General features: G+C 30.8%; 1 protein-coding gene across 10 annotated transcripts in view; it reads right to left on the bottom strand.

The window, feature by feature from the left end:
• TRDN (triadin) overlaps positions 1–15,114 on the bottom strand; it is a 400,855-nt gene that overhangs the window by 242,111 nt on the left and 143,630 nt on the right. For all 10 annotated transcript variants that reach the window (XM_081295982.1, XM_081295978.1, XM_081295980.1 and 7 more), the window contains exons 8-9: positions 12,501–12,689; positions 6,785–6,844 (exon numbers count right to left, since the gene is read on the bottom strand). In XM_081295982.1, the coding sequence (XP_081152108.1) occupies positions 6,785–6,844; positions 12,501–12,689 (249 nt within the window). The remainder of the gene's footprint in view (positions 1–6,784; positions 6,845–12,500; positions 12,690–15,114) is intronic.

A 15,114-nucleotide genomic window follows, 5' to 3' on the forward strand; every position in this document is an offset into this window, starting at 1 on the left:
ATTCCATTCTCTTCTAATCATCTTGTGCAATTCCAATTTTGTTTCTCTTTTTAGATTCCTTGAGTACCAAGTAAAGGGAACTAGCAGTTCCTCATCTATATCTGGAAAATCTATCTAGATTTGGTATTAATCCTATCCTAAGGATTTACAAACTCATAAGTCTCAGTTTGAATTATCTGTCTGCAACTTTGTGAGACCTTTACAAATAACATAAACTGGTTGTGTTGCAATTCTTTCCTCTATAAGAAAAAGATTATAATATACACTTTCTAAGTCTTTATTAGGAAAATGCAAAATATTTCAAGAGTCTAGCAGAGATAATTACAAAAGAACAATTCAAGATTTCATGATTCTGAGCCTTAAATATTCCTTTAGTCTTGTTGTTTGTATCCTCAGTTCCATATTGCCAGACCTGAAAAGTGTCTCAAGCCCACTTCAATTTTTATATATTCCATAGATCTAATAAATAAATTTTAATAAATGACTCAAGATACAAATTTGGTAAAGTTGAGGTTTCAAAAAACAAACAGGCAAATGATAATATCCAGCCTGTGTGACACACCAAATTTATATTTTCTCCATTGTTTCTTAGTGTGCTATTGAGGTCCATTATAGTAATATGAGGGTTTTGTTTAGTTTTTAATTTTGTAGCTATCCTAACAATTTTGTAAAGAAAAATATTGATTGCCTTATTAATATATAGAAATTTTAAGTAACAAAAAGAAAATTTAATTGTAAACAGAATAAAAATGTTGTCTCCATTGCAAATACTATGTAGCAACATTGAACAATTTTAAAAATTGAAGGCACACTTTGCAATCTTCACAATCATATTTTTCTAACATATTGAACATTTTTTCATTTCATTAACTTAGAAATTATTTTGTCAATTATTTTAAACAATGCTTAAGAATACATTTTTAAAATTGAATTGTGGTGTTAAGTCTATTTAATTATAATTATTAACATATTTCCATAATATCTTCTTTGTGTGACATATTCAAATCTGTGTTATGTTATGTGAAAAGATGTGGAGTTTTATACTCCTTGTTAAAGATTCCTGTGGAAAAATCTCTGCTGAACCTAAACCTCAAGTCCTTTTTTCTCCTCTGAGGTAAACTCAGAAACCAGAAGTTTCCTTTTTAATTGGCTCTTTGGCTCTCTCACCTGACTGTGTTTAGTAGTTTTGTATCATTATTTAGGAAGACATAATAGAAGCTGAGAGACACCATTTTACTAGCCTTATTTTAATTTCATTGAACAGTTGAAGATTCAGAATATTCCTTTTTTCACACATTACTGCAGAGAAGAAAAGTGACAGAGAAAGATACCTCAAAATTATTAAATAAATCAAAAGATGAATTAAAAAAGATAGCAACAGGCTAGATTCTAAAGATCAGGCTGAAATTAAAATTGATTCTACAAGTGAGATGAGTCTTCAGATGACAATGAATTTTCTCAGATTTGAAAATCAATGAATGAGTGAACAATACATTTCAAAGAAAAACATATTATTCTCAGTTACTTAGGCTTTCAGCATGGCAAGAACCTAAGGGATGCTATTTTACTAAAAGATCCTTTTCATCTAAAGATCTATGTGCTCAAAGCTGTGGTTTTATGGACACAAATGCTTAGACGTATAGGCAAGAATCAGAAGGAAATAGACAATGCGTAGATGAGAAAACTGATTGAATTTTTTTTCTAGTTCATGTTCACAAACATAAAAATGAAAGTGTTTTGCTATTATGGAATGAAGAAGAAAACATTTTCTTTTCAAAGGAAGTATCTATCATCATAGATTTCAAAAAATCAGCTGTTGCATTTAATGATCCATGTTCTAATACCATGCTGGAACCGATTAAAGATGTATTTCAAATCTGGAATTGGTTCGATGCAGACTCAGGGATGAAAGCTGCTGAGCAGTGAGTCCCTTTCTGAAGATGTTTCCTATTTAGAGTATACGCATCTTTAAAATTGGGAATGTATAAAATAAGCACTTAATTTTTTTGTGTAAATTCTCATCAAAATATTCACTGTCCACATATTCTAAGATGATTTAATTCTTTTTTTTTAAATAATTAAGATATCCAGGTTGTGAATTTAAATCACTGTTTCTGGTGTACTAAGAGTAGTGTGTATATTTTGGGGGTCTCTACTGCACACTTACCGAGTTATTATTAGTTAGACAGTTATTCAAGTCATGTCTTGTCTCTTGACTATCAGCTGGCTGAGGGAATTCAATAAATACTTACTGATTAAACACTGCAACTCCCAAAGCTTTTGTTGTGTAAAATAATTAGATGTTTGGAATTAAAATAAGCATATTTTTTGGAAGGTTGCCTACCTTGGAGCAGGATTTTTGGGGAAAGTATAAAGAAAGGCTAAATTTTACCTAGTCTTCTTTAATACACCAAGTGAAATCTATCAGATTAAACCATTAAATAACAGTGACTATACTGCTATTACATTTGACCTCTTCTCTGAAAGATTAAACCAAAAATATAGTAAAGTACCACTGAAGTTTAAGAAAAGGATCTTAATAAAGTGAGAGTACTAACTTAACTACTTGAGGATTTTCTAGCTATGGACTTGAAACTCACTGAATTGAAATACAGGCTGCCAAAGAATACCCTATTATAGTCAGAGAAGATTTTGGTAGGTGAGTACCCTCAATTTTAGGAAAGTAAACAACACAGAAAGTAAAATAAATTACCTTGACATAAATTCTTGGCTCAAGTAAAAGTCAAACAATTTCTGGGATTGTAATGGTGGGATAATTCGTAAGAAATAAACTTTAACTTATATTAAACTTTAATCCTTCTAGCTATGGAGATGAAAGCTAAAAAGAAAAAAAAAAGCTTTAAAATTCTAACCAAAAGCACACTTGCCTTAGTCCTTGTACTGACATTGAAATTGTTTTCTTTATCTACAGGGAATATAAAGAGGTCTGTGAGTCACGTGACTTCTTACTTTTAGAAATTCATCTCTTTAACTTGGATGACTCTGTTCAGAAATCCATTCAATTCACTAAGCCCAAGTAGAAATTGATGAAGAGGGAATATGAAACTGACAAGATCATGATGTTTCCTTAAGAATTTAAAGAGTGAATGAAACTACTGGTACAAGTGTCGCTTGAGAAGAATGTTCTTAGCCATGAAATATTGAAGAGGAAATTGGAATTATTAGGAAGGTCATATATAAATAAATCTAAAAGAATTTTATCTTCAACATCTCTACTATTAATTTTTAGAGAAAACAAAGAAAGCATCATGAATTGATTTGCAGTGTTGCAAATGATGTCTGTATTGACCAGTTTTAGTAGTTCTCTCATAAGAAAATGACAAGTAGATAGTCTTAATCTTTAGAGGGAAAGTGAGGGTTATTACCTTTAAGACAGACACCACAGGAACAGGATCTCTCTCTCTCTCTCTCTCTCTCTCTCTCTCTCTCTCACCCCCCCACCCCTTTCTCTCCTTTTCCTCCCTCCCCTCGAACAGCTATTCAAATATGTAAAACTGACAATCTACAGAATCAAGGGGTCTCATGGTGAGGTTGTTCTGACATTAAAGGGAAGATAAAGGACTTTTTCTTCAGCAGTGGGGAGGGAATCCAGTGTTCATGGTATCTTAAAAAAAAAAAAAAGTAGATATATGTCTATTCCAGCTGCTCATATGACCAGCCTTGATAGTATATGTTCACTTTCTAGATTTAAACAGACTTTGTTCTTATTGTTCCAACTTAATATAAAATGAGTCAGTAGAGGAGAAATTGAGATAGGGCAAAATGATCTGATCCTTGTAGTTTACACTGGCATATTGTGATGGTATTTAAAATGAAGTAGGAATTATCTCCAATCAAAGTATATTGCACATTCACTATTCACTGTGGAGTGCCAGAGCACTTTAATTAATATAATATACATGTTAACTAAAACTTTTAAGGATACCTTAGGAGTATTTTATTTCTTGGTACATAAAGCAAAACTGGGGACTTGATGTCACAGTATCAGCACCTGCACATGGCATCAACAAGGTTTTCGACCATGAACTACAGTTTGGGCTCCTTTTGAGGGTGTGACAATATTCTCCAAGAGAATTACTGAATCCCAGAGGGAAAAGTCAAATTATAGTTTAAAAAACTCATTACCAATAATTAATAATGAACTCCAGCTAAACAATAACAGGTGTTCCACTAATCCCAAACAGAAACAGATGGAAGCACAAATGTTTTATAAATAGTGGATACATGCAGAACAATAAACTTGGCAGGAATTATTTTATTCCTTAATTGTCAGTCAGAATCAATGTCTTATCACTTGTTTTCTCTAAATTAATATGCCCAGATTAAATCTGTGTTTCTCACTCCTTAGTTTTAAAACATTAGTACTTTATCATTCCATATTACATATTGCATCACTAACGAAGATAGTATTTTTAAACTTTCCTTTGGTACATTTACCAATAGTATGAGGTTTATTATACTTTATTTCTCCTCTCCCCCTTCCTCCATCTTAGTGCTTGAACAAAAATTACTGGTCTAAATATTCTTTTACTTCTTAAACCTTCAAAATAATGAAGGTAGGTAGATGAGATACGTTAGGGCAGTCAGAAAGTCAAGTAAATAGATGGTATTAAGAGATTTAATCCTATAAGAAAGAGGAATTATTTTTAGGACTTGGAGTATTATGTAGTTTTGATCCTCTGGTGAATCAAACCCCAGTCCTTGTGCATGCTAGGCAAGTGCTATGCCACTGTGCTCTATCCTCAGCCTTGAATCTGATTTTTTTTTTTTTTTAGAGGTTCACATATACCTTAAGAAGGGCTCTCTCTGTGTGGTCATTAGCAAAATCTTCTTTACCTCATGCAGAGATGGTTTTATTATTCCTTCTGACCTTCAGCTTTTGTGAGGTATTCAGAAAGAATCCATTGGTATTGTAACTGTTGTACTGCCCGTGTCGCTTACTAACTTCCACAATGCAGGGTTCAGTGTGCTATGATTTTCTTAGAAAATATGTTTTAAGATCAATATATTGTAGCTACTATAAACATTTTTATGGCACAAATAATATTTTTCATCAAATAATGAAATTTAAAAACTAATGAAACACAAAGAAAACTATATATATATATATATATATATATATATATATATATATATATATTAGTCATTTTTAAATTCCTATTTATCAAAAATACAGATTCATCTTACGTATAAGTCAATATTTGGTCCATCTTATAAAAGCAGAAATATCTGTGGAGTGTGACTTCCTTGAAATACCACTGCTGAACAAAATGGGCTGTGAATCTTTTACCTAAAGTGAATTTATGGTGCATATTGCCTGGGATGGTGCATATGGCCTGGGATCGTTCTTGTGGAGTGCTCACTCTGACATACTGTGGGGGAAAAGAATGAATAAAAGATGAAAACAATTTGCTATGAACCCACTAGGTGCCTTCTCAACAATGCAAGGTTGTAACTGTGGTCTTCATTTTAAATGTAAGCAACTTGAAGATGAGATACTCGGTGATTTTCCTCAAGGTCCCATCACAGAAAAGACTGGAGTCAAGCACTGGACTTGTATGCCTCACTTTCCTCTGTATCACCCTACCTTCCTCAGTGCTTCCACTTAATTTTACTTTGCTATTATACCATACCCAACTGATGACTGTAATCAACTTCACCAAGTATGATATCATCATTCTCAGGTTTATAACCTTCATTTCAGTTTTTAACACATTAAATGCAGAAAAAAATGAAGGAGGAAGTAAAAGAGGAAGAGGAGGAGGAAGAGAAGGAAACCATCTGACAGAATTAGTTGCTCTGCTAGTTTAGTTGTCCAGAGAAACAAGAGTCTCAGGATTTTCTTAATTCCTAGGGCCCATATGTATTCTACATTTTTTTCAGATATGACATACCTGTTTTTCAACATATGCATGAGTTATAATTATACATTTTAGAAAGATTTTCTCATAAACAGGCAAGGACACAAAATGTGTTTGCTTTAAACAAACAGCTTCAGTTATTGTAATATAAATTATCTCCTTCTTTAACAATATCTTCTTAGAAATGTTTTCCGAATATGAGCATAAGTTTCACCAGTTTTAAATTCTGCAAAAACCATAGTGCAAGCAATAAGTTGTTTATTTTTAATTATGGTATTAGTAAAGAATACCTCATTAAACTCTGGGCAAGAATTAAAGATATAAGAGATTAATATACATTGCTTTAACTAAACTTTTTCTCCATTATGTTGACTATTAACTCCAGACTTGACTATCTCCATTAATATTTTTCTGGAATGGCCAAAGTTCATATATGGGGAGAAAATCTCCTAAGTTTTTTGAGGGGGTTGAATATTTGAACTGTGATGCATTTTAATATGAATTCTGTTCACTTCTAGGAAAAGCATGTTCACTTCTAAGAAAAGAATGATATTTTCATTGTCACACATTTTTTTCTTCTGTTTACAAGGAATTTTAAAAAGATGATTCATTGATTCACTCCAAGATATTATTAAAGATATTAGCATACCTCACATATGAAGATATTAGCATGTTTTTAGCTTTCAGCTGACTATATTTGCAATAGGCCATGCAGTGATTGAAAGTAAAATTAAAGGCCCTAATGCCACTTATTACTTTTGCTTTTTATTGGCTTTATTCTAGATCTACACATGCATTATGCAATTTTAAAAAATGAAAATACAGTTCAGTACATTAAAAAGCCAACAATCTTAGAAACAAAGACTATTAAAACAGACAAGTACAAGAATTGTTTGGAATACCTGGTTTTAAGTCCCCATGGACAAACATGTCAATCATATATCGACAGAATGCATACTGATCTGACAGAGTAAAAAGAAAAAAAAATGAGAAAATGTCATCAAAACCCTTCTTTTTTTCAATGGAGAAATGGTTTAACAAAACAAAATAGCACAATTCAATTTTGGTTACTACATATTTTCTGCGAAGAAATAATTTGTATTCATGGAAATGCAGGGGGGGAAAGGCATAATGAACATAATGCTCCATTTAGTCATACAAAAAATACCTTAAATTTTGAAACATAGATAATATTACAGTGGTCGTTTTTAAAAATGAAAGCCTTTTTCATCAAATTTGCTACAAAGTCATCACATTAAAGCACTCATTCTCATTTGTCCTTTTGTAGAGTTAGGATGATGAGGCAGAAATTTTACAAAAGAAAATTGGTTCCAATTTGGAATGTTTTACCAAATATTCCCTCCCAGATCCTACATGAAGCTGCAGAATATTTTGTCAAAAATGCCTGTAGTAGGGCGAACCCTTTTGAAACTCCTCTCCATGACAATGTTCTTTAATTAGAAGAAATCAAGAACAGACTAACAGTGCCAAATGATACCACTGTTAAGATAATTAATTGAGCAATTTTCATAAGACCATTTTATGATCTTGACTAGTCTATGACCTATGGAAAAAAGAGCAAAAAACAGTAAGTGGTGAATATTTGGGACAAACATCTTTAAAATCATTTCAAGAGTTTTTTTTTCTTTTCTCTCTAAACTATTTCATATTTTCACAGAACTTTAAATTCTCCTAAGGTCATTCCAAGTTTCTATTGATGAAGATTCTCATTAGAGTCTGTAAGTTTTACCAGAGGTTCTCTAAATCTTGAATATTATGAAATGAATCTTCTATGCAATGATTTACATTTTAGTATTCTTAGAATAGAGATCTTATTAATCCACCAAATCCAAAGGCAGTTTTGGGACCACGTAAGTTTATTGGCTTTATACAACATGACATATTTTTAATTGTTTCACATTTTGCATATCAAACATGAAACAACAAAATTTGTTATTCTATTAATATACATTGAAGGATTTTTTAAAACTTCAATCTTTAGAGTGTTAATATTTTTAATCAGTTTTATTATGAAACTCTCCCAGGTCTTTCAAACCGTAAATGCTATGGTGATAGATCTAAAATATAATCGTGTTCATTAATACCTAAATATGTTAAGCCAAAACTCATATAATTTCAAAAAGTTGCATGTATTTTTATTGTTGAAATGAGAGCACATTTTCCCACAGGAAACTCAGGAGTGGGAAAAAGGCTAATTCTCAGATCAGTCCATAAATCCATCTGCTCTTTGATGAAGCTGCAGTAAAAAAAGTTTCAGATGCCAGGACCTGGGAACCTCATAGTATAGGGGAAAAAAAGTAAGATTAAAGCAGATGGTAGCTTCTCTTTTCTGAACACAAGATTTTCTTGCTGAATGGGTAAGTCTGCACTAAGACAAGACAAAAAAATGCATTTTCCTTTAATGGAAAATTAGAATTAGTTCAATGTGACATTGTTAGTGTTTCCCTTTTGTTTCACTAACTGAAGTGATTATGCCTTTAGATTTCTTTTAGAAGTAGTTCTCTGTTGGAAATTTACTCATCAAAAAGACAAGGGAATTTGCCAAAATAGAAATCTGTGGGACACATCAGTTCAAAACTTGTGCTGTGGGCCTGGACCCTAGGATGATGCATTTTTATCAAACTCCCCTGATGCATCTAATCAGATAGATCATATTTGCAGAATCTCCAATCTAAAACCATTCAATTGTGTTTTTACTCAGTGATCATTAATGACACTACAGCCTCCTAGGACAGCAAAAGAGACTTTTTGTTAGAATGTAGTCTGAAGTTTAGAATGTAGGGACTATTTGTAATTTGAAGGATTTGTACGATGCTCCAAAATGAAATATTGTTCTCTGTCCCAAGGGATGATAGGGTGGCTATACACATAAAATGTTGAACAGTGTACTGAATTAATAAAACCACAGTTCAAAGTTTCCTCCTCAGTTGAATATTGAGAGTATAACAAAACTTTTTAACCTGGTATGGATATTACCAAAGTGCTATGTTTATTTTTTATCATACCAATAATGTGTGGTTCTAAAGATCATTCTTTTAATTAATGCATCAATAGTTCAATGAGCTTCTAATTTGAAAAGAAAATTCTCTATTAGTTCAAGGAACTTTCTTTTTCATGTAGAAAATTATTTGAGTAATAACATTTAAAACTTTTTAGTTCTTTATAAGCAAGGCTGTGATCTCATATTCTAATGGCATCACTATTTTTAAAATATTTTACATTAAGAATTTTGTAATATTTTGTATATTTCTCTCTGTCCTCAGATCAGATGTATAACAATTCTTTGAAGGTATGTGTTGAGCAGTTCCAAGTATGTCTTTTTCACCTGCCTTAGGACAGAGCAAAAGAAAATTCCTAATTCTAAAAGATTCATTTTACAGAGATGCTTCTTTAAACCCAAGTCAAACTATGTAGCTGGAATTTTTTCCTAAAGAAAAATCTGAGTTGTCTTGTCATTGTAACTCTCATAGTTATTGGATAATAATTTACATAAGTTAACTTCATATTTGGTCACCACTTCAAAGTATTTTTTTCTCAAATAGCATTGTTCTAGGAATAATCCATGCTGTCCGTCTCTCCCTTTTGCGGTCCTCAGGGAGCAATGATGGACGTCATTCAGCTGCTGCTGCCTTGTCAGTGTTCCCTGTGGAGTGGCAGCTGAGGGAAAATGAATTCTGGGTGCAAAATGTCAACAGAAAGGGATTCTTAAAAATAATCTTTAATGAGGATGGAGTACACGCAGTCCAGTGTTCTATGGCAGATTCTCATTAGCTCTACTTTCTCTGACTGCCACGGATATTTAAATAATTGTTGGAAAAGAAAGAAAAAAATAAGCAAAATACATAGGATCTGGGAGATTGTTTTGTTTCTTTTTTTCTCTTCCCCACAGACTCACCAGAGACTAAGAAGCAATATGCTATTTTGGCAACACTTCTTACCACCCTATAAATTGATTTAAATTGGTCCATAAAAACTAAATTATGTGATATAAAAGTTGTGTATCAGTTTCTAGTAGGCATGTACACACATATGAATCTTATTCTCAGTGCTTTAAGTATAAATGCATTGTTTATGTAGGACATATTAAAAGTACCCACACTTAATATATTTACATATATACCATGTAATCAAATAATCTCCAATAATTTTCTGTCCTGTGTAGGTTTCCAAGTAGTAAAAGATCTGCGAAAACAATTTATTTAAAAGGAACTATTTACACATCTTAATGAAAAGAATATCTTAAATTCATTACATCTAACTTAAGCTAAGCAAATAAATATTTTCTTGACCAAAGAAGAACTAGTTTAATTTTACTGTCAACAATACAAGAACTTCAAAATAAAAGTAAAATCATGCATTTGTATTTTAAACAAAATCTTTATCTTATTTAATTAAAACTATTATGTGATTAGGTTTTTAAATAAACAAATGCTCTTAAGTCTTAAGTGTAGAAATAAAAGTTAACATATTTATGTGTCTGACCAACCATTATAGGTTAAATTTTGATTACTTACCTAATACTACCTTTATTTAATTGATGATAGCTACTCTCAATAGGAAGCCTTGCTTTAGCAAATGCATTTGTTTAGCTGATGAAATATTATTTGTGTATTTGTGTCTACCTCTGTGTGATATTTGAGCGTCCTTTTAAAAGATAGATAGCTCTTAATGTAGAAATGAAAACAGCAAAATGAAAATGGAATAATAATATAATGTTATCTTAAATAAATCTGGTTACTGATAGGAATAAAATATAGTATTTGTACCTTGAAAATAAATATTATTTGAAAATGTCCTAGTGTTATGTCCTTATCAGTAAAATATAGCCTCAAAGCCACCAGAGATACTAAAAATGACCATCCCAAAACATGTTCATATTCCTACTTACTGGATAAGTATTTTGACATTCCTCAAAATAACTGGCATACTTCTTTATAAACTTAAGATAAACTTGGCATATTTTTAACTAGTTTCATGTTGGAAAAGGATGATCTAAAATGCAAAATATTTTAAGATATAATTAAACATATTAGTGAATCAGAAGATTAACTTTTTGTATTCTATCATAGTACAATATTCCATTAAAATATTTTCCTTCATTTATTACATTCATTTTCTATCCCAAATATTCCATAAATGAAATAATTTAAAAAGAGATGATAACTAATATTTTAAATTTTTCATGGTAATATAATCATCTTAAAAATGAAAGATTTAAGGTTCCAAAGTTTTAATTAAATCCTATATTAAAATATTACTTTGAAATAAGTGAAAATTACTCAAAGTTTTTTGATCACAAAAAGAAAAAAAAAGAATCTTTCTTCCTTCTTTTCTTCTTTTTTAAAATATATATTTTAAAATATGTACCTTTCATCCTATAAATCAAAGTTTACAAATATTACTTTTACACTGAAGTTTACTAATATTGTCAATTTGGGGAAGATAAAATTACAAAAGTAGATAAAATACAAAAGTATACTGCATATTTCAGATCATGTTAACTATAATGAGGAAAATTATTGTCATTTTTCTGTCCGAAAGCTTAATCAGTAATTAGATGTTAAGATTTTTTTTTAAAACATAAACATCTCAGAGAATCGAATTCCTTGATTTTAACTCTCACATGAAATTATTCAATTGCTACCAGAGTAAAAGAAAATTTTATTTTGCACCCTCTGTAGGACACATCCTTTACAGAAATAGGTTAGGTCCCACATTCTAGTCATGAGTCTCATAGTGTGTAGTGACCTTGACCTAAGAATGGACTTAGGGAAGGAAAGATTCAACAAAGCCCACAAGGTGGAAATAAAAGGCCCTTAGTAGCCCTCTAAAAACGTCACCACTTTATATTTACATAGAACCCTTCCATAAAGAACTTCAGTTGTCTATTCTACCTCCATTTAAATGCTATAGCATTTCTGAAGTGAGGGTATAAGTTTGACATCACTCTTATTGAAGAGAATCAGTCACCTGTCAGCTGTAGAGCTTTCCAAAGTCATCAATTTAGTCACTGAAAACTGGCAAAAAAAAAAAAAAAATGCTGAGAGTTCTTTTTTCTCCAACTTTGTTGCCTATTAAATTCAATGAGTTTTATAATTTGATCATATTCTAAATTGTGTGTGCTTTCAGAGACTGTGAGAATGTACAAATAGTTTTAATAGTATTTTTATTTATAATTTGGACATAGACTCCTTAAAAATCTTTGGAATTGCTATCATTTTTTTTTTCTAGAGTGCTTTTCTCTTAAGTCTGACACACAAAATTGTTCAATTGTTATTCTATCTCTTAATAGAAATTCTACATCTCAAGAATTCAACATTTACTCCCAACATTTAAGTAACTCCAAACTCTAATTCAAAAACCACTTTAAAATACTTCAAAATGCAACCTTAGATATGTTTGAACCCATTTTATATTTCTATAAATAAATATTAATTCCCATTTTATTATACTTCTTTTCCAGTATATTTACATGTATGGGTCTGTTACCCCTGTTTGGAGTCTGATTTTGATCTTTGTCAGTTTAATTTTACTGCATCTGCTTTTTGCCCAATATCCTCTTAGTGCCTCGGGCTGCTTCCTCCTCTGAATGTTTACCTTGCTGCTCATGTTTGGACAGTGCCTCTTTGTCCTCCTTTTCTTTATCCTTCTCTTTGGTTTTCGGTGATGGTTTCTGTACTTCTTTTACTTTTGCAGCTGTTTGCTTCATTTTCTCTGGTTTCCCACCTTTTGCTTCCTTTTTAGTCTTTTCATCAGTCTTTTCTTTAGCCTTAGCCTTCTTTTCTTCTGTTTACAGTTAAGAAACATTAGATTATTACTTTTTTAATTTACCAACAGAATATTTCTTCTGTAATTGCTACTTAAGCATAATTTTTAGAAGAAAGAGGAAAGGTAAAAAAAGGAGCAGGAAACTGTAATTTTGACATAAATATTTGTGATTGTTATCAAAGTTTAATGCAATGTATGAAGGGCTATCTTAAACTTATAGCTCACCTGCAAAATACAACTCTTTTTTAATTGAAAATGCTGCATTTTATATAATCAAGAGAGACTAGACTACATTTAAGTTCAGAGACTTTTCTTCTGACAAAATAATTTTGGAAACAGAAAACCAGGTTCCTGCTATGGAGTCCCTCAAAGATATGTTATACAGAGACTCTCCAAGGAGGAAAATTATGCTATATATATATATATATACATATACATATATATATATGTATATATATATATATACATATATATATATATGTATATGTATATATATATATACATATATATATATATGTATATATATATATACACACATATATTATCCAAAATTATTTTACCATAAATTTCTCGTACAGATATTACCCACTTACTTCATAAGCTTTCAAGATTCCTAACTCTTTGTGGATTCTGTGACTATACTTGGGATTTTCTTCTACATTCTATGAACCATTTCTAAATATCCTTTGCTTGCTTTTTGCTTTTTCCTACACCAAACTCATACATATCGTGACTTGAAAAAAAAATCTTCTTCCTATTTATGACTTGAATCAACACCGTTCTAGAAACCCACACTGAAATGTTTATTAGGGTCTGTCTGGAGTGAAATTTCCCCTGGAATGGCCAACAGCCAAATTTACACAACTCAAAAGCCCTTCCAGAGAATCTATATTGGTCTGAGCTCATAGATATTCGATGAATCTTTACCAGCACAGTAATATTATTTTCTAAAGAAATATTTAATGCAGTGTTTAAAACCCTGAGATATTTGTTTTCATTCTGTTTGTCTTTTCACAGCACCTCTCCAAAAGTTTCTTTTCTTCCACCATTCAACTTAAAGTTTCTTGAATGCATTATGTATTTTTCCCATGCTAACATTGTCAAACTGCAGTGTATATTTTCCATATATTCTATATATCAAAATTTCACCACATTCAATTCACATGTAAAAAATTGGCTTTGCTATTGAATTTAATCATTTCTTTCCCTGAGATTTCATTGACCTGAATTTTTATTAAAGCATTTTATTTCCTATTGTATATTTTGAATTACAGATGATTGTTCACTTATCTGTGTTCCTTACCACACTTATAAGCAACTTGAAAATAGGAACTCCATTATTCAACTTTGTATCACCATTATGTCTAGTACAGTGCTTTTTTCAGACAGAAACAGCATAAACATATGCTTAATTGATGGAGTAAATATTTCATTATATTCGGGTCATAACAGTGATAGATTAAATATGTAAATAGAAATGTTTAGAATAAATGTATTAAATCTTGGAAAACTTTTTAACATGATTTTTGGTTTATGCTTTGTTATGTGAAATTGTTATATGATCCTTTGTAGACTGACACAAATTTATGATTGGCTTTACACTATACAATTAAAAAATGTTAAATTTATATCTATTTGTAATTTCATAAAATTTTATACAGAGACAATTTTCTTAGAAACAAGGATTATTATAATCATTGATTTTAAGTATAAAAATGGTAAAATTTTCCCTACCTATTTTAGAAATTTATCAGAGACTCTCATCTTTGAAATAGATAACTTTGTCTTCAATAGAAAAAATGAGAACTCCATAATGAGGTGAATATAATGAGAAAAATATTGTGAAACTAAAGCAATAGCAAATTTCTACTTGTTTTGATCAAACTGAATCAATATTCTTAAATTTATGACAAAGTATTTTCCCTCATTTTTAACAAAAAGAATTTAAGAGACATTCATTCAGGATTGATAAAGCAAATATGTGTGTGTGTGTGTGTGTGTGTGTGTGTGTGTGTATCCATGTTGTATTTAAATAACCTCATTTTAGTTAGGTAGATAATTAATTCATGACATTTGTCAAATACAAAACAAAATGGTTTAATCAAAAGAATGACATCTGCATATTTTATATAATTTTGCAAGTAGCATTGCCCATTTATAATTTTATAAGAATAAAATGTCTGTCTCATGCCAAAGTAGAGAAATATGTTATCTAATAAACATACTATGGTTCTACCTATTTTTGGAATTAGAAAATACCTAATTCCATCTCTCATTCATTAAGTAACTACAAGTTGCTTGACTTCTCTATGCCTCTGTTTTCCTGCATTTAAAATAAATCATCATTGTAGCTGCCTCTTCCTCTAAGAATGCTGTGGAAACAAGCAAGATAATGAACAACAATAACACAACAACAAAACTGAACACTGCAAAATAAGTACAT

Source organism: Spermophilus citellus (genome assembly GCF_964194105.1).
Source record: "Spermophilus citellus genome assembly, chromosome: 5".
Lineage (NCBI taxonomy): Eukaryota > Metazoa > Chordata > Mammalia > Rodentia > Sciuridae > Spermophilus > Spermophilus citellus.